The sequence below is a fragment of the Macaca mulatta genome, chromosome 5 (assembly GCF_049350105.2).
Source record: "Macaca mulatta isolate MMU2019108-1 chromosome 5, T2T-MMU8v2.0, whole genome shotgun sequence".
NCBI classification, from domain to species: domain Eukaryota; kingdom Metazoa; phylum Chordata; class Mammalia; order Primates; family Cercopithecidae; genus Macaca; species Macaca mulatta.
The window spans coordinates 170,073,357-170,097,099 of record NC_133410.1 but is presented as its reverse complement, the minus strand read 5'-3'; the positions used below and the strand labels follow the sequence as shown (position 1 = coordinate 170,097,099).

Here is a 23,743-nt window from a genome sequence, read left to right as displayed (position 1 = left end):
GGCCACTTATAATCACTTATTTACCTCAGACAACTTGTAGACCTCAGTTCTGATCCCTAGATAGGCAAGGAAAATAAAAGAATTCCCTGGTCCATATCATGTGATTGAGCCAGAGTTTTTGCTACTTCTGTTTTCACTATATATATACTTTAAGTTCTGGGGTACATGAGCAGAATGTGCAGATTTGTTACATAGGTATACACGTGCCATGGTGGTTTGCTGCACCCATCAACCTCTCATCTACATTAGGTATTTCTCCTAATGCTATCCCTCCCCTAGCCCCCCACTCCCTGACAGGCCATGGTATGCGATGTTCCCCTCCCTGTGTCCATGTATTCTCATTGTTCAACTCCCACTTATGAGTGAGAACACGTGCTGTTTGGTTTTCTGTTCCTTTGTTAGTTTGCTGAGAATGAAGGTTTCCAGCTTCATCCATGTCCCTACAAAGGACAGGAACTCATCCTTTTTTACAGCAGCATAGTATTTCATTATGTATATGTGCCACATTTTCTAGGTTTTAAAAGTGGATGTGAGAAGCATTAAGTGAGAAAGCAAAGATATAAAACTCAATTCTGGATGGAGATCGTCTCATATCTTTTGTGGAGAGTAGCTGCTACTTAATTTCTTAATATAATTTAAAAATTAAGCTTTTATATATCATAGTTAAAGAGGAATTACACAAAAGCAGAATTGAAAGGGAAGGAATAAAAGGAACTTTTATCAGTGCAGTATAGGTAAGAAAAAGTAAATAAAAAGAATAGCAACAATGTAAACTACATTATGAACATAAAGTACATTTAAAAAGCAAATATATTTATTATAATTTATATATGTGGTTTGAATTTCCTCCTTAATTAAATGATTGGATTAATTTTTTTTTTTCTTTTTTTTTTTTTTTTTTTTTTGAGACTGAGTCTTGCTCTATCGCCCAGGTTGAAGTGCAGTGGCCCGATCTCAGCTCACTGCAAGCTCCACCTCCCGGGTTTACGCCATTCTCCTGCCTCAGCCTCCCGAGTGGCTGGGACTACAGGCGCCCACCACCTCGCCCGGCTAGTTTTTTGTATTTTTTAGTAGAAACGGGGTTTCACCGGGTTAGCCAGGACGGTCTCGATCTCCTGACCTCGTGATCCGCCCGTCTCGGCCTCCCAAAGTGCTGGGATTACAGGCTTGAGCCACCGCGCCCGGCCTGGATTAAAATTTTTATGTGATATTTATCAAAAAATATCTAAAAATAAATGAAAACTATTGGCAATTAAATGCTGGGTCAATATACATGGAAAATACATGAAAAGGAATTAATAGTAGTATATGGTCATGCATCACATAATGAGGTTTCAGGCAACAGTGAAACATGTAATGGTCCCATAAGGTTATAACACTGTATTTTTTATACTTTTCTTATGTTTCAATATGTTTAGATCCACAAATACCAATATGTTATAGTTGCCTGTGGTATTCAGTGCGGTAATATGTACGGGTTTGTAGCCTGGGATCAATAGGCCATACCATATAGGCTAGGTGTGTAGTAGGTCGTGGTATCTGGGTTTGTGTAAGTCCACTCCATGATGTGCACACAATGCAATCTCCTAAGGACACATTCTCAAAAAACATCACCATCTTTAAGCGACACATGACTGAACCTTAAGGTGTACCTCTATATAAGTTATATGCGCACATATAACACATATGCACACGTTAGTTTCTCAAATATGGGCTCATTCTCTATAAATTACTTGGGATTTTTTTTCTTTTAAGATATCTTAAATTTATTTTTGGGCAATATATGCAATATATGTAACTTAGCTCATTATTTTTAGTTGTTTAATAATATTCCAGAGTATGATAGTATGATAATCTATTCATCATTTTTAATATTGATGATTCAGATTTCCCAAGTTACTATTATACACAATTGTGTAAATAATCATCCTTGTACTTACATACTAGTACTTTAATTTCTTTAGATTAGCTTAATCAAAGAAGAATCTCTACATTAAAAATCACACACATTTAAAAATGGGTAGATAATGCTATATTGCCATGCTAAAATTTTATAGCAAATTATTCTCCCAAAATTAAGAAATATATGAAAGTTCATTTTTCCATAAACTCACCCAAAATACCTTCTATTAATCTTTCTTAATTTTGAAACATTTTCTCATTAAAACAATTAATTTCACTGATTATTACTTGAGTATGTTTTCATGTACTCAGCCATTTTGATGTATTCTTTGAATTGATTGTTCATAACCCTTGTCCAATTTTTCTTTTCATATGTAGCAGTACTTATTCAAGTGGAGAAATGTACAATGATTCTTTATTTCACATATTTTACATATGTTATCTAATATATTTCTGTTGAATAATCACAATGCAGAATAATTTTATTTAATGCCACTTATCAAACATTTCTTTTGTCCCACTGAACTTCTTGTCTTACTAAAGAACTATTAACCCCAACATCCAAAGTTGTAGGAATACATTCCCAAATAATGAACTCTGAATGTTGAATGTTCGTTTTACTTTTGCATAATTTTGTTTAGAATTAGGTTACAATCTAATTTACAATCCCTTTGCCAGTAAGATTTATAACATTTTTGCATACTGTGTTATAAAAACTAATCTTATCTAAGTAGCGTTGACTATTTCTCTCTCTTTTTTTCTTTTCTTTTTTTTGAGATGGAATCTTACTCTTGTCACTCAGGCTAGAGTGCAGTGGCATGATCTCAGCTTACTGCAACCTCCGCCTCCCAGGTTCAAGCGATTCTCCTGCCTTAGCCTCCTGAGTAACTGGAGTTACAGGCCCGCAACACCATGCCCAACTAATTTTTGTATTTTTAGTAGACATAGGGTGTCACCATGTTAGCCAGGCTGGTGTCCAACTCCTGACCTCAAGTGATCCGCCCTCCTCAGCCTCCCAAAGTGCTGGGATTACAGGCGTGAGCCACCGTACCTGACCTATTTCTCTCTCTCTCTCGTTTTTTTTTTTTTTAAACTTTTACTTTATTCAAATAAAATTTTAATAATATTTTTGAAATTTTATTTTGACCTCAGTGGTGCATGTGCATGTTTGTTATATAGGTAAACTCGTGTCATGCGGGTCTGTTGTACAGATTATTTTCAACCAAGTATTGAGCCTCTTACCAATTATTTTTCCTGATTTTTGTTTTCCTCCCAACCTCACTGTCCAATAGGCCCTATAGCCTGTTGTTCCCCTCTGAATGTCCATGTATTCTAATCATTAGCTCCCACTTATACGTGAGAACATGTATTTAGTTTTCTGTTCCTGCATTAGTTTGCTAAGGTAAATGGCTAACTATTTCCTACATACTACCCAAGAATAAAATGATATATTCTCCATAGTTTGATATTCTCTTTTCATCACACATTATATGTAATATTTTAATAATCATTGTCATATTTTATTATACATCTTATGTGTTTATTTTTATTTTCTGTGTTATATACAATTATTATATGTTTATATATGAAATAATTTTACAAGTATACAAATTGCATCCATTTCTGGTATCAATTCTATTAACTCCATGGATCTGTATCATATATTTTGGTTAACATCGCTTTAAAATAAGTCTGAATCCTTTACAACAAATGCACTCAAACTATTCGTTCTATCAGTTTTTTTCAGTACTTCTCCCACATTTATTCTTTTTTCAGAAGAAAATGTGGGCAAGCAGAGAGAAAAAAGGGAAGAAGAGAGAAGTAGGGAGGAAGGGGAAACGGAAAATAGAGAAACAAAGGGAAAAGGAAAGAAAGATAGACCCTATTTTGGTTAAAATTGCATAAAACTTATTATTTAAGAAAGTGTGCAATTATTTTAAATTAAGACATATGCCAATCACAAAACACCAGTTTATTCATTATTTTATTTTCTAAGACCTTTAATATGATTATAGTTTTAAAAAATGGAATCTGGATCTTTCTTGCTATTTTTTTCTTGAACTTTTATTTTGCTTTTAATGGAAAATGTATGTTTTATATATACTCATAGATAATAAAGTCTGTGAACCCTAATTTGCTGTTGGTTAAAATACTTTTAGATTTTGGTCTTCTAGGTTTCAGAGGTAAGCCATCATGTCATCTGCAAATAAACTCTTGCAAAGCTGGCTGTTATGCAATATTTATATTTTTAAACTTCAAAGCGATTTTGAATAATAGTGAAAATTGATAGTAGGTCATAACCCTGTTTCATCTTGTTTTGATATTTAAAAAAATTCTTTTTTTAAGCTTATTTAAGTTCAGGGGTAGAAGTGCAGTTTGGTTACATAGGTAAACCTGTGTCATGAGGGTTTGTTGTAGAGATTATTTCCTCACCCAGGTATTAAGCCTGGTACCCATTAATTATTTTTCCTGACCCTCTCTCTCCTCCCCTCCATCCATCAAAAGGTCCCAGTGTGTGTTGGTTCCCTCTATGTGTCCATTTGTTTTTATCATTTAGCTCCTACTTATAAGTGAGAACATATGGTACTTGGATTTCTGTACCTGTGCTAGTTTGTTAAGGATAATGGCCTTCAGCTCCATCCATGTTCCTGCAAGGGACATAATCTCATTCTTTTTATGGCTTTATAGTATTCTGTGGTGTATATGTACCACATTTTCTTTATCCAGTCTATCATTGATGGGCATTTAGGTTGATTCCATGCCTACACTATTGTGAATAGTACTGCAATGAATATATACATTCATGTGTCTTTATAATAGAATGATTTATATACATTTGGGTATATACCCGGTAATGGGATTGCTGTGTCAAATGGTATTTCTATTTTTAGGTGTTTGAGGAATTACCCAGGGTCTCCCACAATGGCTGAACAAATTTACACTCCCAACAACGGTGTATAAGCATGCCTTTTTCTCCACAACCTCGTCAGCATCTGTTGTTTTTTGACTTTTTAATAGTAGCCAGTCTGACTGGTGTGAGATGGTATCTCATTGTGGTTTTGACTTGCATTTGTCTAATCATCAGTGATGCTGAGCTTTTTTTCATATGATTATTGGCCACATGAATGTTTTCTTTTAAAAAGTGTCTGTTTGGTTCATTTGCCCACTTTTTAATTTTTTTTTCTTTAAATGTCTTTTATCTTATTAGTATTTTAAAACTAAGCATCATAAAATATAGTTTGATTCCCTTTATATGTAATTTAGAATTTTTAAGAATGGTAGCTGAATTTTTTTCAGATACTTTTCAGAACCAACTATTATGAAATTGAACAAAACCCCACTCTTACTGGAACCAAATATGAATTTTAAAATGAATAACGTGAGATCACCGGTATAATAGCCATCCAGACATCTGTCTATCTATAGTGTATCTCAAACACACTGACTGAGTTAAGATCTTCTTTATTCTTGCTTAATTCTTAATTAGTTCATTTGTTAAATTCTTTTTAAAGCATGTATTAAAATCCTCACCATTGTTACAGTTTCAATCAGAAATCCTTCAGCTTTTATATTTTGCATATGAAGTTTTATTCTATTCATTGGGTACATACTAGTTTTTGACTTATATGTTCTTCATGAGTTATTTACTATAGAAAAATATTTTTCTTTATTCTTTACAATGGGTTAGAATAAGTAAAACTTTAGCAAATATAAATATATTTGCATATTAAAGGATTAAACCTGGTTATTTCCAAATCTATGGTGAAGGAAGACAATATTTTATGTAGTCTATATTATGTATTTGTAACAAATATGAGATGCCTTGAGAAATTAATAACAGACATAAAAAAAGAAAAAAGTGATAACCCACATGAATAATTTCACTTTTCAGCATCGTTTTAATGACTTCTCTACAAGCATGATTTGTCTTTTTTTTTTTCCAACTATCCTTAGATTACTGTTATTATACTGGCTTTATGATAGTTTATTCAGACTCAGAAAGCTTAGGAAGTTTCCAGGTGTACATGACTGAACTTTCTAAGGCTAAATGTTCTAAGCTTTCTGAGTTTGGACCTCCAGCCTTGATTGGTCTGGCTTCATGTGACCCATGATTTTAGATGAAGCAATGACACATGCTGATCTTTGCCTCATGCCTCTATAAGATGATAAAAAATACTAGGTTTTGATTAGGGAAAATTAACTATGCTAATGTCTGTCAATTTAGGAATATTCTAAACATTTTTAATTTTACTAAGTGTAAAATAACAGCATAACTCTCCTCTATTTAGCGTTAGCCAGTTTAGTATGCTTGTCATGAAATTTTCTATAGATTTGAAGACTTAAGATGAAAAGTTATAGCATTCTTAATAATAAAAAATGAGAAAAAAATACATAATAAATTGTGTAAATAAGGTGCAGAAATATTTTATCTTTGTTTAGCAACTTTTAGGCTTATTGTAATTTATACGTATTTTTAAGGCTGCTCTTTTATTTGTAGTTTTGTAATTTAAAGATTTCTTTTGAAAGTTGTTTTTGATTAAAGTATGAAGTGATGATACTCAAACAAGGGAACTATTGCTTTATTTAAGAGTGCTTTCTCAAAAATTATTAATACACATGACTTTATTAAATTCATTTTATAGTTCGGTATTACATGACGACTTCCAAGTACAAGTAGATTTCATGTACAATTCCCACTATGAAGCTCATTCTGAAATTAGGAAATTATATTTATAACTCTCAGCTGATCAGTTTATATAGAAATTGTTCTAAGACAAATTAGGCAGTTTCTAAAGAAATTACTTCATTTTGATAAAATGAACTTAATCCAGGATAAATAGAATATATAATCTCTTACAGAGAATTACAAACTAAGTTTGTATAAATATGGATGATATAACCCACTAAATCTTAGGGGTTTTTTTTGCTTTTTTACCTATGTTAGTTTGCAATAAAACTTCCTGAGTAAAATTATCTAATATTATTAATTTTTATCATTTACTCTGTTGAAAAGATCTTCAACAATATTGTCATGAATTCATTTCTATCTGCATAGTATTTTATATTTTAAAGTGTTGTCTTATTTTTTCCTCCTAATGTTCATTTTACAAATGAGTAAATAAGCACTCATAGAGTTAGAGTGAGTGTCCCAAAATCACATAGCTAGTCAGTTACAGGTTTTAACCAAAATCTTCCTCTTGAGTAATCCTGTCTGATTCATGGCATGTTATATTTTATAGTCTTACATGTTGTTAAAATTATTCTGTTTCTTATACAAATGGTGGTAGAAGATAAGGCTAGCTAGAGAAGTAGCTGTGAGAAAAATTATAAGCAAAAGCTTCCAGAATCATATATATTTTGCAACACATTTTAATATAATATTGAAAGACAATTTTTTTTGCTTAAGCCCTAATGCAATATTTTCATTACCTTCTAGTTTGCAAACATTGCCTATGTATAGGGTATATATACACATGCACACTACTGAGGTGCAAATGTGACTAAAAAAGAGTTGAGAAGGTGTTTGATCTGTTTAAAATATGTTTAGATACAGTTTTGAATAAATCTATTCCTACATTGTATTTAGATAGGGTTTACATTTACATCTGCAACATTAAACCAGTTTGGAATATATCATGCTTCCACTTCCCTCCCTCTAGTCCTGATAGACATTGCTGATCAATTATAGTTTTCTTTCCTGTTGAACCAGTTCATGGGCTTAGGCAGGTTCAATTCCCATCTCTAAGAAGTTCATTTCTACTAATCAGTTGGTATTGACAAGTGAAATTAAACACATTTTCCATTCCTCTTATTAAGTCTTAGACATTCTCTGTGTAACTGGCAAAAAAAACCAAAACCAAAAACAAAAAACTTGTATTTTCAAAACCAACAAAACATGTGAGTAGACACCTAAACTTTGCTTGCTGACTCGTGCCTAGCAATGGGCTGGGAATTTACCAGAGAGTGTTTCCTTTAATCCATTTAATCCTCGGAAGAGTTTCACATTTTACAAATGGAGAAAACAGGACTCAGAAATGGGATATTTTATCCCTTACAGCATAGCAGAAAGTGTTAGGGATGCATTCAAATTTTCTGCTTAGGAGGAGGTTACTGTAATATATCAGCTACACAACTCCTGCCTCAAATAATCACTTTGAGAATTCCTGATCTCTAAATTAGATATACATTAAATAAAATTAAATAAAATCTGTCAAAAAGAAACCAGCATCCAGCATGTGCCAGGCTATGTTTTTTTTTTTTTCCTTATTTATTCTTTCTTTTCTTTAGATTTAGAGAAACAACATCTTATGTATTATCATCTTAAACGCTTTTGTTATATTTTCTTTTGTGTTTCAGAGAGAATTTCTTAAAATGGTGACTTCTGAGACTTTAAAATTGAGGATTAAAAAGGCCACTAACTTTAAAGATTAGTAAACTCCAACTAAGTTAATTAAACTAGGGTGAACTGTCTCTTTTAAACTAGGTTAAAGTATTGTCATTTCTTACAATGTCATAGGATAAATAAGAAGACCCGATAAAACAACTCACCAAAGTTTATGACCCTAAGAATGTTGCTCTTAATTTATATTTTGTCTCCAACATTTGTTGCATCCTCTACACTTTCATGAAGACTGCAATAATGTGATCAGAGAGTTTTGTAATATTGATGAGAGGTAGTGTGAAAATCATGAATATAAAAAGATTGCTTTGGGACAAAGTTAAAGAGAAATTGATGGCTTTAATAATGTCAGAGACAAAAGGCATTGGACAAGCTCAGTAGCATTTAAAATATTTATTAAACCGAGTCTGTAATTTTTCATAGGAAAGTTGCTTTAATGACAAGGGAAGTCATAATACAAACAGAACCATCCAGCTGCTGCTGTGAGTCAGCACTACTTCAGAGACATTTATATTCTTACCCTCAAGCTTTCTTAGAACCTTTTCTAACAGTTGCAGCTGTGTGAATAATTTGTGGAAGAGCCATGATAGAATTCTTCAAAAGAATACAAGATAATAGCACCAAGAAAAAGGAAAAAATAGTCAGTGCTTAGTTGTTTACTTACCAGTGACCTGATGATTCACCTTAAATTCATTTTTGTTTTCAGTTAGAATGAAGTCACTGTATTGGGTCAGTGATCTCTATCTCTTGACTAAATTCAGGCATCCAAAACAGCCAGGTTATGCTGTCTCCATACTCTCCAGCAATAATGCAGAAACTTCTAAAGAAAGATCAGTGTATGAAGGTATGAAGAATGAGAAAAAAGTAAGACTTAGCCTTACAGAGATTTTTTTTTTCACATTAGAATCTTCCTAATACTGGATCAGAAGCATTATTACATTAAATGAATTCTATTAGATCCTTCCTAAAGTAGATAGAAGTACTGGTTTAGTCTAATGCAGTTAAGTTGCTATGGGCCTTTGAGAAATATGTATCTATCTACCTTTCCTTTTTTTCCCTACTATCATCATAAAACACATAATGGTTTTCAGATGATAAATGTTTGCAAGGATTCCATATAAACACAAAAGTTTCCAGAAAGAAAAGCCTGTGTAAATGTAAATATATTTTATTTTATTTTATTGTTTCCTCCATTTTCCATTTCTATTTTTTTTAAGTATCAGAACCTCACCTTCATTTCTGAATTTGTGTAACGTTAAAATGTACTAGTCTTATGTATTATTAGAACAATTGGTCATCTGTATATAGTGTCTGATTATTTACATTTGATGCTCTAAGAACCATCAGATGAACTAAATAAAATTTTATTAGATTTGTTTGATTTATTTAAATGGTGATGTCATTTTTAAACTGAGCAATAGTTCAGTTTCCTTGAAAAGTTACATATATTTGAGATGCATTATTAATACTGCTGTGAAATACTATAAATGCACTAATTTATTTGACCTTTACTTTTAAAATATGATTTTTTTCCAGGATCTCTGATGTGCCTTATATATTAGAGCTAACAATCTAATTCATAATCTAATGAATGTGGATGCCAAGTAGTCAAATTCCAGTAGATACTTTCATAAAGACATTTATTATATTATTAGGACCATCTGAGACAATTTAAGCTAAGAATGTATTTTTTTTTTCAATGCTCCACTTGGCTAATTTCAACTTGAACCTATCACTCATTGGATGTGTAATATAGAAAAGAGAGCAAGTGAGTGATGGAGAAAGTTACCAGCACAATGTACTGTGCTCAGGAGTTGCTCAGTGAATAGCTATATATTATTATCTTAAAACTCAAAAATAAACAAATCAAATTTTATACTTTACCTAATTTTTGAATAAAATATATACATTTACATCCTTTTATATCTCCTTCCATTTTAGGTAATAGAAGTTTACTTGATTACATTTTTGTAGAATAAATTGTTGTATGTAATGTCAACTTTTTATAATGTTTCTGTATTAATATATACATAATATTATATTATTTGATGTTTATATTATGTGATTGTATTGGATATTATTATATAAAGTAACCCAATCAGTTTAAACTATTTAAGTTGAAGGCATTTCCTGAGCTGTGTTAGCAAGACATCAAATACCATTTGGAATTATTTAGTGTATAGAAGCTTATCTTTAAATATCACCTTTTTCATAAAATACTAGGAGCCTATTTAAAGCTTTTCTTGGTAGTCCATGCAAATTGGATCCTAAATCCAATGTGACAACAATTTGGTAGTCTTTATCAGTTTCTTTTTTTTTCATGCGTTGCCAATAGAAGGAAAAGGACAAGTTTATAGAGTGCACTTCCTAACTAAAAATGACTGTAACAAATGGTTTGAAATGTTCTCTGGAGGATTATTGACTTTTTAATTCAGGCTGCCATCAATCCTCATTTATATTTCATAATATGTATCCTGGGAAAACGAAGCTACTTTTAAATGTGTAGCTTGTCACTGAGGTTAAATAGTTGTTATGCCAATCACTTATCTTTCAATTCTATGTGAGTTAAGAGACACTTTTCAGAAAATCACTTAACACCAATAAACTAAGTGAGACACATGTCAATTACATAAAAGTATTATTTTTTCATATATATAATCTATATGAGAATTAACATTTCATGTGACAAAAATTATTATTCACTAGTTTTCTTTCTGTCCCTTCATAAGTACATCAATAAAATAGAAGCAGCTTGGAATGCAGAGGAAATTGAACACCTTATCTAAAAAGGTTTCCTTTGGGGAGTATCGGTGACAATATAAGTGGCCCATGTAATATGCATATTTCCAGTATGAATAATGTGTCATCTGTTGCTCTTATTGAGGTGATTGATGTGCTTCCTTCCAAACTAATTCTCAGATTTAGGCTGTTTCAATTTTTTGCTACTCCAAAGACTGTTGTAACAAGAATTGATCCTTACAAATCCTGTGGCCAAACTTTTTGTCTTACTAAATATTTATTGAGAGTTGTTATTAATATCTATTCTGATTCCCTGTATGTCTTTTTTAAAATCTCATCTCCTAACTCTAGTTGTTAAGAGATTAGAGATTAGTCAGATTAGTCTAAATATTTTCAAGAGTTTTTTACTCCACCCCTTACAGTGCCATAAGTACATTAACATATCTCTTTAAAAAGTTATTTGTTTTAACCTTCAATAAAATAAAATGCTGCAATAACTACTCTGTTTTAGATACATCAGGAGAGCCTAAACATGTGCTTCATGTCACCAGGAAAGCAGGCACAGAAATACTAGGAGAATCATTTTTGAAAGTGTATTTAGTATTTCCAAAAAGAAATCATTTAAGTAGTCCTCAAGGAAAAGAATAAAATCAGAACTTGGTTTTACCCCTTGTCACTGTGCAAGCATGTGTATGTTGTAACACTTTTGAATGAGGAATGTCAGGAAGGTTGCAGCAGATTTCTTGTTGTACTTAGAGCTTTGAAAGTTTATTATTTTTCTGCTTCTAAAAATATTAAAGGCGATGTACAGGATACAGACTCATCTATGGACACTAAGGGTTATTGGGGCCTTTCTGAAGACACCTTCCTCTGCCTCATTTTTCTCTGTGTAGTTAACATGAATCTAGTTTAATATTTCCAGAGTATAGCTGGGAAAGGGAACTAAGAAGCCAGTGGGGTGATCGGCTGTAGTCCTGATGTGGTGGCTTTAACTAGTCTTGGTTTGCATTACTTTTACAGTTTTAGTAAATCTGGAAGATTGGCACTTATTCAATAGTCAATTAAATTTGTATATACAAAGGATCCTCCAGACAATAAAAAATAAGAGTGGTGAAATTAACTTTGCACTATATTTGAATCACCAAATAGAGTCTCAGATTGTTTTTGGACCTTCAGGTTTTTTATTGTCATTCTGATGGCTGAAAGAAAAGGATATCAGATAGTTTAAAATACATGCATTAACCAGAGAGCAAATGGTCCAGGTGAACAAAACTTTTATGTCCTGTTCTTGTCTTTTGATATCTCCTGCAGAAACTTCTTTGACAGAGAGCTAGAGTCCTCTGCTTTATTTACCAAGTCATAGTCTTATTAAGGACACTGTGTGTTACATATACTCTCATGGCCGTTCTAAATAGCAAATGCTAAATTGTAAATCTGAGAAAGGAATCAGTGTGATAAGCCTGTAACATACATCGTGTGGAACTTTTCTTTTTTTTTTTTTTTGAGACGGAGTCTCGCTCTGTCACCCAGGCTGGAGTGCAGTGGCCGGATCTCAGCTCACTGCAAGCTCCGCCTCCCGGGTTCACGCCATTCTCCTGCCTCAGCCTCCAGTAGCTCGGACTACAGGCGCCCGCCACCTCGCCCGGCTAGTTTTTTTGTATTTTTTTAGTAGAGACGGGGTTTCACCGTATTAGCCAGGATAGTCTCGATTTCCTGACCTCGCGATCCGCCCGTCTCGGCCTCCCAAAGTGCTGGGATTACAGGCTTGAGCCACCGCGCCCGGCCGGAACTTTTCTTCATGGTCTTCATTACACCAGTCACTCAGCTACATCAGGGAATTTAATGATTAAATAAGGCAAAACTTCTTCTCTCAAAGAGCCTATTATTAATCATATATATCATATCCTATATTGCTGGATTATATATATTGTTTGACTATATATTGCTTTGCAATATACAACTCTTTATTTTTACAATTCTGTTTGATTTTCAAAACCTTAAAATATGGTACAATGTTTATTTTACATATAAGAAAACAAAGACTCAAAAGTTTGAAAATGACCTCAAGATCACATAACTATTAAGTAGCAGAATAAAGACTCAAAATCATTTGTCTCAGTCAAAATGTCTTTTAATGACAACAAATAAACGTATTTTCATTAGCAGGGAATTTTCCAAATCTGAGGTCTAGAATTCACTTGAGGAGCACTTTCATAAAAACGATATGCATTCTCAATATTAAGTATGGAAAGGTAGCACTCTCTACAATTAAGAAAATTCAGCTGTCCAGAACTATTTGCTTTCAGTGTGAATAGATTTAATATTTATAATAAAGATAGCTTGCTATTTTTTCTTGGAAAGGACAGTATGCTTTTTGATATTGGGATTAAAATGTCTAAACCATTTGTTCAAGTGTATTCAAATTCTTATCTAACCTCAAAAATTTACATAGCATGATCATCTGAAAATTATACAATTAATAGTCCATCATTGCATAATTCCTGAATCATTTCCTACAGAGTTTAGTACATTATAATGACAATTATAATGTTCTTGGAATGCCTGGCACTTGTAGGTAATTGATACATGTAGATTTACTGAATGAATGCAGGATTTCTCTCACAACTTTTTTGGTAGTAAACTGGGTAATTGACTGTCCATACAATTGCATGTGACGTATATCTAACTACCTATAACATAACTCAAGTTCAAGAAGTATACACTCATTGGAAAAATATAAAAGATTCAGCATGGTGCATATGCTGAAAATGTGTCTCCCACAACCATATTCACTACACTGCGTGTCATACTCCCCTAAACACTTCAAAATTCAGCTCATTTTCCTTTAAAGCACTTTGTGTTGATAACTCCGGTTTTTCTGTAACTACCACACCTCTTTCAACTCTATTACAGGACATAAAGTGTTCTGTTACAATTATTGTTTCCTGGTTTTCATTATTGAATAGCACATACTTTGAGAGTATGACACATATGTTGTCCATCTGTGTCAACCTAACAGTTTACAGTTTATCACAGATATTAAGTAATCAATATATGACTAATTAAATGAACAAAATGAGCATTTTGGTAAGTGGTACTGTATTTGGATTGTTTCTACAAAGATGGGTTTTATCAATTTTGTGGAATGGGAATGCAAATGAAAAAAGATTTGATGGCTGAAATTAATATAATGGTAACTAGAGGCAATAATAACTAAAGGTACCATGAACATGGTTTATTATTCCATTGATTTTAGTCTTATTTCATTTTTATCAATCACATTTTAAATAATGTTTCAGGATGTTTTATAAAGGGTTTGAGCACCATGTGTTAAATATATTTATAGTTAATATATTTGTTCCTTTATTAAACTTAAAATATTTGAAATGTTTTGTTACTGTTATTTACAAATATGCGAACTTGTATCATGCAAATTTACCAAATTCCCTTATTATCACAATTCATCTAAAGAATCTTTTGTATTTTAATTTACTCTATGCCATCTACAAGTGCTTAAGATAACCCTTATCATAATAAAGAAAATATTTTCTTTTTTTGTTTTCTAAAAGTAAATGAGTTTTCTGCAATTATGGAAAATATCACACAATTTTACTTCTTTAAACTGTTAATATGGTGAATTAAATTCAGTGATTTTTTGAATGTCTATAATTAACTCAATATATTATGGTATATTACCATTTTAGTATTCTGATAAATTTTGTTTGATAATGTTTTGTACGGGAATTTTTCATCTATTTTCGTAAGTGACATTGACCACTAATTATTCTTTCTTCGAATGCCTTGTCACATTTCGATATCAAGTTTATGCTGACTTCATAAAAAAGCTGGGGATTTTATTAGTTATCTATGCTGCATAATAAATTAGCTAAAATATTAGTGGCTTAAAACAACAAACATTTATGCTCTTAGAGATAACAGGAAAATTGAGATGTGCAGTAATAAACAGGGAAATGATTTAATAATTAAAAAATTTATTTAAATAACCAAATAATTTGAGAACAGTTTAGCTAGGTGATCCTGGCACAAGGTCTTTTCTGAGATTTCAATCAATATGTTGGTCAGATCTGTAGTCATCTGAAAGCTTGATTGGGGCTGGCATATCTACTTCTAAGATTACTCACTTACATGGCTATTGGCAGGAGGCCTTAGTTTTTTGCTGGCTGTTGTCATGGGGCCTCTCTCTGCCCCTTGGTATACAAGCATCCCCATAAGACTGATTCAGTATCTTATGACATAGCAGTTGAATTCCACAAGAGCAAGAGAGCAATGAAAATATTGCAATACCTTTTATGACCTAATCCTGGATATTATGCACAATTACTTTGCCACAGCTCTGTTCATTAACAGTACATCATTAAATCCAGCCCATAGGTCCCATGTGTAACGTGAGAACAATTAGCCTCTACCTTTTGAAGAGAGGAGTGTCAACAACTGATAGAGATATTTTAACACTACCAAAGAGATGCCTCTAGCCCCGTTTTATTCTCTAAAAGAGTTTGTATAAGATTGGTGTTACTTTTACTTTATTTTGGGAAAGTTCTAAAGTTTTCTTTGATTAAAAGTTTTTAAATAAATTAAATGTATTTAAATGTTATAAGACTTTTTAGATTTTGTACTACTTTTTGTGTAGGTTCTGCTAGATGCTTGCGTTTCCAGAAATCTGTTCATTTTATTTAAAGTTATGTGTTGGCATAAAGCTGTCTATAATTTGTTCTCTTTAGATTTTACCATTTCTGTAAGAATTTAGCTATCAGTCTGACTTTCTTGGTATGCCATTTTGTTTCTTGGGGTTGCTTTTTATGATTTGTCTTTTTTTCTTTGGTATTCTATAGTTTTGCTGTAATGTCTATATATGGCCTTTTTAAAGAAAGTCCAACATCTTTAGGCTTTTGGAATCACTGGTTTGATGTCTTACACAGAACTGAGAATATCACAGTGGTTACCTCTTCAAATACTGCTCTCTTCTTTTACTTCAGTAAGGTATTCTTAATCTATTCTGTATTCACTTACTCTCTCATCTGTATTTTCTGTGTTTTGTACCTCTGTGCTTTATTGTGGATATGATTTTTTTCTGACTTAACTTTCTATTAGCGCCTTTCTTCTTCAGCTGTATCTAATCTGGAGTTAAATACAAACATTCAGTTTATAATTTCTGTTTTTGTCATTTAAAAATATTATAGCATTTCTAGTTGATTTATTTTAATTACAATATTATGTTGTATAACTTCCTAACTTTTTATGTTTAGCTATCAACTCTTTAAACACAGGAAGCATAGATGAGTAATAACTCCAGTTACTAGAATTTGGTGGCTTTTTAAAACTTGACTGTTGTTTTTATTTTTACTGGTTAAGTTTGTATTTTCTTGAGGCAAGCCTTGAGATATTTTGTTGCATTCAGCAAACTTGATTTCATAAACCATTTTCAAAATTATTTTAATTATAAAGATAATAGGTTCTTTAAGAGCGGTATTCCATCTATGACTGTCAGGCACTGGGAGGTACCAGAGATCTTGCAATGAATCTTTGGACATTTTGTGGCCAATTAAATACAATGCAACTAGTGACCTAGTACAGAGAAACTGTTACTATGCCAGGATTTCCAGCCACAATTATTGTGGGACCACAATACTAAGCCCATTTACTTTACTTGAGACTGCAAACCAGAATCAGCTGATTCCCTGATATTGGCATGTATTTGTAAACCATAAATAAATACATAATCCTGGCTTCCCAGAAATTTTGGGGTCTGGTAAGGTAGAAGAGATAAATCACTACATTTGATTCAATGTAGCAACAGGGCCAGATCTTAAAGAAACACACACTGAATTAATTAATGGCTAAAAGAAAAAAAATACAAAACCTCTCAAGATGTCTTATTATTTTTTAAATTACATGTGCACACACATGCATATGTGTATATACATGGGAGAAAAAGACAGAAATAAAATACCCTTGATTAGTAATCAACTCTGACTTCAGAATCTTCACCTGCTTTGGAAACCACTCTTGAGGGAGAAACAGCTGTAGCTCACTTCCATGAACCTTAAAGTTTCTTCTGTACTCATTCTGCCATTCCTCATTTTATCCCTAAATTACTTATGGTTTCTGAAAACGCTTTCCGTAAACTTTTCCAGGATTTTAAGTCCTAGTCAGGAAGATAATCAGAATCAATAATTATCATTTTTTTCAACATTACTAGAAAGTTATCAATTAATCCACACCTCACTTTTAATTGTTGAGTGTTTCTATAATTTTGCCTAATGCTGTATTTAAGACATCTCATTTTAATATCAATGATTTTATATATATATATAAAAGATTGCAAAAAAGTTTGAGATTGTATTCATCACTAGTTAATTCAGTGAGTGACTTCTATAAAGAAAATTATTTTACCTAATCAAAATGCAATTATCAAATCAGCAAATGTAACATTAGTAGTGTCTCAATATATAATACAGGGACTATATATATATATAAAACATATATGTGTTTGTGTATATATATATATTTTTTGTTTTGTTTTGAGGCGGGAGTGCAATGGCACAATCTTGGCTCACTGCAACCTCCACCTCCCGGGCTCAAGCGATTCTCCTGCCTCAGCCTCCCAAGTAGCTGGGATTATAGGCATATGTCACCATAACCAGCTAAATTTTTTTGTATTTTTAGTAGAGACGGGGTTTCGCCATGTTGCCCAGGCTGGTCTTGAACTCCTGATCTCAGTTGATCCACCTGCCTCGGCCTCCCAAAGTACTGGGATTACAGGCGTGAGCCACTGCACCTGGCCAATACAGGGACCATATTTAAATTTTGTCAATTCTCTTAGTAATACACTTTATAGCTTATTTTTCTGAGTCCAGGACCCAATATTGATTTGCATATTTTATTTATTTCTTATAACTCATTTCTTTTAGTCTAGAGTGTTTCATTGGCCTTCTTTGCCTTTCCTTTTTTATTCAGATAAAATCCACATGCCATTTAACTGTGCCTAAATGAACCATATAGTAACTTATAATATATTTACAGTGTTGTGTAACCATCACCACTTTCTAAGCCTAGAACATTTTTGTCACCCCCAAATAAACCTCATATCCATTAAGCAGTGATTTCCCATTCCTCCCTTTCCTCAGTCCCTAGCAACAACCAATCTGCTTTCTGTCTCCATGGATTTGCCCATTCTGAAAGTTTTATAAATGAATTAATATAATATGTAAACATTTGTGTCAAATTCCACTCACTTAGCGTAATACCTCCAATATTCATGCTGTAGAATGCATTAGTATTTAAAAATACAGTAGAATGCATTTTTATGGCGTGGCTGCATCATTTTATATTCCCTCCAGCAATGTGAAAGAGTTCTAGTTTCTCCGCATACTCAACCAACAACATGTTATTTTCTGATTTTTGTTTATTGGTTTAAATAGCCATTCCAGAGGGTGTGAAGTGGTAACATGTAGTGGTTTGGATTTGCATTTCCCTCTTTTTTATTTTTTTTTTAATTTTTGAATCTTTTCATGTGTTTATTAGCCATTTATATGTCTTCAGTGGAGAAACGACTATTCAATTTTTTTGTCCCAAATTTTAATTGAGTTGTTGGCTTTTTAGTTCTGATTTGTAACATTTCTTTATATATTCTGGATACCGTCAGACTTTTCAAATATATTTTCCTATTTTGTGAGTTGTATTTATACTTTTTTAGAATAGTGTCCTTTGATGCACTACAAAATCTAATATATTTATTATATTTTTGTTGTTGCTTGTGCTTTCAGGTCATGTCTAGAAGAAACCATTGTCCACTCCTAGATCAGAAACATTTATTCAATGTTTTCTTCTGAAAGTTTACTGTTTTAGCTCCTATATTTAAGTATTTGATTTATTTTGAATTCAATTTTTTTTATGGTACGAGGTAGGAGTTCAGGTCTATTTTCTTGCATGTGGTTTTCCAATTGTCCCAGAATGATTGAAAAAGAAATTGACCATGAATGTATGTTTATTTCTACACTCTCAAGTCTATTCCATCTTTGTGTTAGGATTGCACTGCTTTGATTACTGTAGCTTCATTGTATGTTTTGAAATCAGCAGGTATGAGCCCCACAGCTTTGTACTTTTTCAAGATTTTTTTTCACCACTTGGAGGTCTCCTGTAATTTCACATTTATCTGAGGATAACTTATTTAATTCCCCCCCAAAAAATGCAGTTAGAACTTTGATAAGAATTACCCTGTACCTTCATTTTCCCTTTATTTGTCTTTGTCAACTTAGCAGTATGATCACTTTACCAAAAGCCTTTGCCAATTTGTACCATGTTACCAATCAGTTCTTTCAATCCAGGAATACAAGGTGTCTTTGGATTTATTTCAGTCTTCTTTAAATTCTTTCAACAAAGTTTCATAGTATTTAGTATGAAAGTTTTGCATCTCTTTGGTGAACTGTATTCCTAAATACTTTATTTTTTAATACTATTGTAAATGGAATTATTAATTTCCTAACAGGCTATAATAAAAAGAGTTTATTTTCCTTCCATTTTATACTCATTCATTTATTTATATAACTGAATTCATAGTTTTATTTAATTCCTCATACTCCCTTGTAATTACTAATTATTTCAGTGCTCAAATTGTCCCATATTTAGCAAATTGGAGTCTCTTTTAACTGGTTTTTGTATCCTTTTGGTATGCCTCATCATTCTTTGAGGACTTCTTTAATTTCTGAAACAAGGTATTCCAGGCACACCTTATATTTTCCCTAGCAAAATCCCAGAATAGTTGTTATCCAGTTAACACTGGTATATTTCAGTGGATAATACTATTTGGAAACTACAATCTGTAGAAATGTATAGCATCATTAAAATATATAATATATTATTTATCTTTTTGCAATTTTTGTTTCTTTTGGAAAATTAAATAGAAAATATGAATCACTTTCTCTTTCATTTTTTCCTTTAGTTCCTCCAGTCATCCGGGTGTATCCAGAGAGTCAGGCTAGAGAGCCTGGGGTAACTGCCAGTCTTAGGTGCCATGCAGAGGGCATACCAAAGCCTCAGCTTGGCTGGTTGAAGAATGGAATTGATATTACACCAAAGCTGTCCAAACAACTCACGCTTCAAGGTGCCTTTTACTTGCATTTTTTTTCTCTTAAATGAACCATGTTGAAAATTTATACTAAAATTTATAACGTTATTTGGAAAATAAAAGAAAAATGAGTGTTACTGGCAACAGAATGTCACAAACATGAAAAAAATGCTTATGTCTAAGAAATTATATGGGAAAGACTCTTTTAACATTTTAATGTTTTTAATAATAGTCTTGTCATAATGATTAATTGTGTCATTATTTTGGTGATAAGTAGAATATTAAATTATGTATCTTTAAAATACTTGTCCTGTGAATTATAGCAGTTATGCTGAACAGAATAATTAGATCCTTTCACTGAAATTCATTTCTGAAGTTAATTTTTAAATGTTTAAGTAAAACCTTGAATGTGTATTATAGAGGATTTCAAAACAGAATTTTTAATGAAATTTTTAGCATATTTTCTAAATGAAGGGAGAAAAATATCAAAAAGTTACTAAATGTTTTCCATTTACATTTTTTAAAGTTTTGTATTACATTCTAATATACAAAATATTGTACATATTCTAATATTCTAATGTGTAGACATGAATAAATTACTGTATATTAGATAATAATAATCCCAAATATGTGGAAAATAAATAAAAGCAGGCAAGATTTGTAAGATCAAATCATTTAAATAGTCCAAAAGCAGTTGCATATAATATATTAATTATATTAGCTTTAAAAAAAAGCACAAATTTTTTTTCATTGTTGGGGTAACAGACAACACTCATTTTACTGGATTATCTTCTTCGTGGGCATTATAGTTCTTATTTTATAACTTTAATTTTCTTTAATTTATACTATTAAACATGAACATATTTTGTCACTTTATTACATAGATTTCTATTATTATTCCACTTTAATAGTGAATATATATAATTATACATTTTTAAATAAAACTTTTTAAAACTTTTACTTATTCTTGCAAGTCAATAGAGACATGTCTGTGAAACTGTCCTTAAACTTTAAAAACTTTAACCCTAGAAATCACTAATGTGCATACATAGGTCAGACACATTTGCACACATATCTAGTGATTACCTCGAGCGGTCTATAATGTGAGAGGAGAAGACTTATCTGATTAACAGAAATGAAATGAATAAAAATCTAAATAGCTTCTGACTTTGTCTCTTGTCCATTTAATAGCAATAAACCATATTATAAAAGTATGTCAAATTTTTCTCTCAGGAATATACATGACAATGCATTTTTGAAGTTGTTACACTCCAGACTGCGAAGAAATTACTGTCAGTTTTTACAACAGGGAAAAATAGCTAAAGTTTTATGAGAATATGACAAAAAATAAAAGGAGAGAAGAGATAATTCTAAGCACATGGGGTATAAACGCCATGTGGCTTAATAACTATTTAATTATCTACTTATTCATCAGATGCTTCTTTAGTGTTTGTATGTGAAGTCCAAGTCCAGACACTAATTTAATACCTATGGCAATGGCTGGGATAATATGTGAATTAGAGAGAGTAAAATCCTAAGAAAGCACAAATATTTTATTAACAGACAAGTGAAGAAAATAATAGAAAGAGACTAAAATTCATCAAAAGACAGGAAACTAGGTGATAGTATGGAAGAAGAGAAAGTTAAAATAAAGAGTTTGACAATGGCAAATGCCTAGAAAGTTCAATAAAAGACATTGATAAGTGTTTACTTCAAGTGATGAGCATGTTCTTGTGACATTTAGCAAAACAGTATCAGTAACAATCAGTTTTCAATGTGTTTAGAAATGAAAAGGAGACAAGAAATACAAAAATCTTTTTTGGCCAGCTCCTGGTGGGGAGGCTTAGAACTGACGGAGATATTTCTTCTTGGATAATTCATCAATCTGAGAAGGTTCAGTAGGGAGAAATGAGAAGGATGAAGGCTGCAGGAAGAGTCATAGAAATCAATAAGAAATAAGGGGAGATTTGCCTTGGAAAGAAACAGAAAATTTCCTGTGAGAAGTAAATCAAGGTGAAACTAGGAACAGAAAGTTTTGAGGCTGCTTTCTGATCACTTCTATTTACCTCACGATTGAAAGAGCAAGATCACTTGCTGAGAGTGAAGTTACTATTATGATGGGAAACATCAAACAAAGAATATAAAGATTTGAAGTAAAAGTAGAGGTGGATATGAAAGGCATCTAACTGGAAAGGTCAAGTGAAATGAATAGCAAGTGGTTTTGAATGTCCTAGGAATTGAAAACTGTGAATCTGAAAATTATAAACTTGCTTATGCAATAGTCTCATAACTTACTCAAAGAACTAGGTGCAGGGACACCAGATGCAGAGATGGGTTAGCTTACTCTAGTTCTAGAAGTTAGGAAGGCAGATGTGTCAGGATGGTAAATAGATAAAGGGAATGGTAGTTCTGGCAATAGAGTGGCAACATCTAGGAATGCTAGATCACATAGGAAGAGAAGGAAAGACAACAGGACATATAGGTTAGGAGAACATGTAAAAATATTGGGAGACAGCATTTTAAGAAGGAAGAAATTTATTTGATATTTCAAAACAAAACCCAGAGAATTTAGGCTGTTAAGTGTGTGGATCCTGAGAAAAAAAAAAATAGGTGTGATTTTGGAGGAAGCCGTATCTTATATAAAACAAGAAGGTGAAGCAAATGTAAATACATTGTTTACTACCTATCTTTAGAGCAGGTTCCTATAAACTAAGACCCACAGACCATATCTAGATAGCTGTCTGTTTTCTGAAATAAAGGTGGGTTTTGTTTTTGTTTTTGTTTTTGCTTTTTTTTCCTCCTTGTTGTTGTTGGTTTGTCTTTAGAATACAGTAGCACTCATTTTTCAAAACATATTGTGTAGCTGCTTTAATGCTGCTATGGCAGAGGTTAGTAGTTACCGCAGAAACTGTGTGGCCCACAAAGCCTAAATTATTTACACCTGGCCTGTTGCAACAAAATGAAAACCTGCCAATCCCTTTTTTGGAGTAGTGATTCTCAATGAATGATGCGAGGAATGAGGGTGTGTAGTAAGCATTTGCAAATAAAGAAAGAAGTTCAAGTTATTCAAATGATTATCTCTCTCAAACATCCACATCCACTGCCTCTCCATATCTCACATCCCTTGGGAGCTACTGGGCTCCTAGCAACAGCAATCAAGCTCTTTTCTCATTGGCTTTCTACCCTTGTTTTCCCAAACCACACTGATTACGTTGCCTTCTACCTGTCACAGATAGTCATGTCCCATTCTACTGTATGTGTGGTTCTTGTAACTGAACAACATGGAACACACAGACACAACTATGTACACAAACACACACACACACAGGCATGCACACACACATACACACAGAAAGAAAACAAAAAAAAGAAAAGAAAGAGAAACTTAAACAAATGACTACAACAAACACTCAACTGCCGGGTGCGGTGGCTCACGCCTGTAATCCCAGCCCTTTGGGAGGCCAAGGCAGGCAGATCACCTGAGATCAGGAGTTCGAGACCAGCCTGGCAAACATGGTGAAACCCCATCTCTACTGAAAACAAAAAAAATTAGCCAGGGGTGGCAGTGTGGGCCTGTAGTCCCAGCTACTCGGGAAGCTGAGGCAGGAGAATTG

The 23,743-nt window shown here is 32.5% G+C and overlaps 1 protein-coding gene across 1 annotated transcript in view; it reads left to right on the top strand.

The window, feature by feature from the left end:
- The window catches only part of FSTL5 (follistatin like 5), an 810,882-nt gene that overhangs the window by 642,139 nt on the left and 145,000 nt on the right, over positions 1-23,743 (top strand). Inside the window, exon 9 of the mRNA XM_015139434.3 lies at positions 20,004-20,165. Coding sequence (XP_014994920.3) covers positions 20,004-20,165 — 162 coding nt within the window. The remainder of the gene's footprint in view (positions 1-20,003; positions 20,166-23,743) is intronic.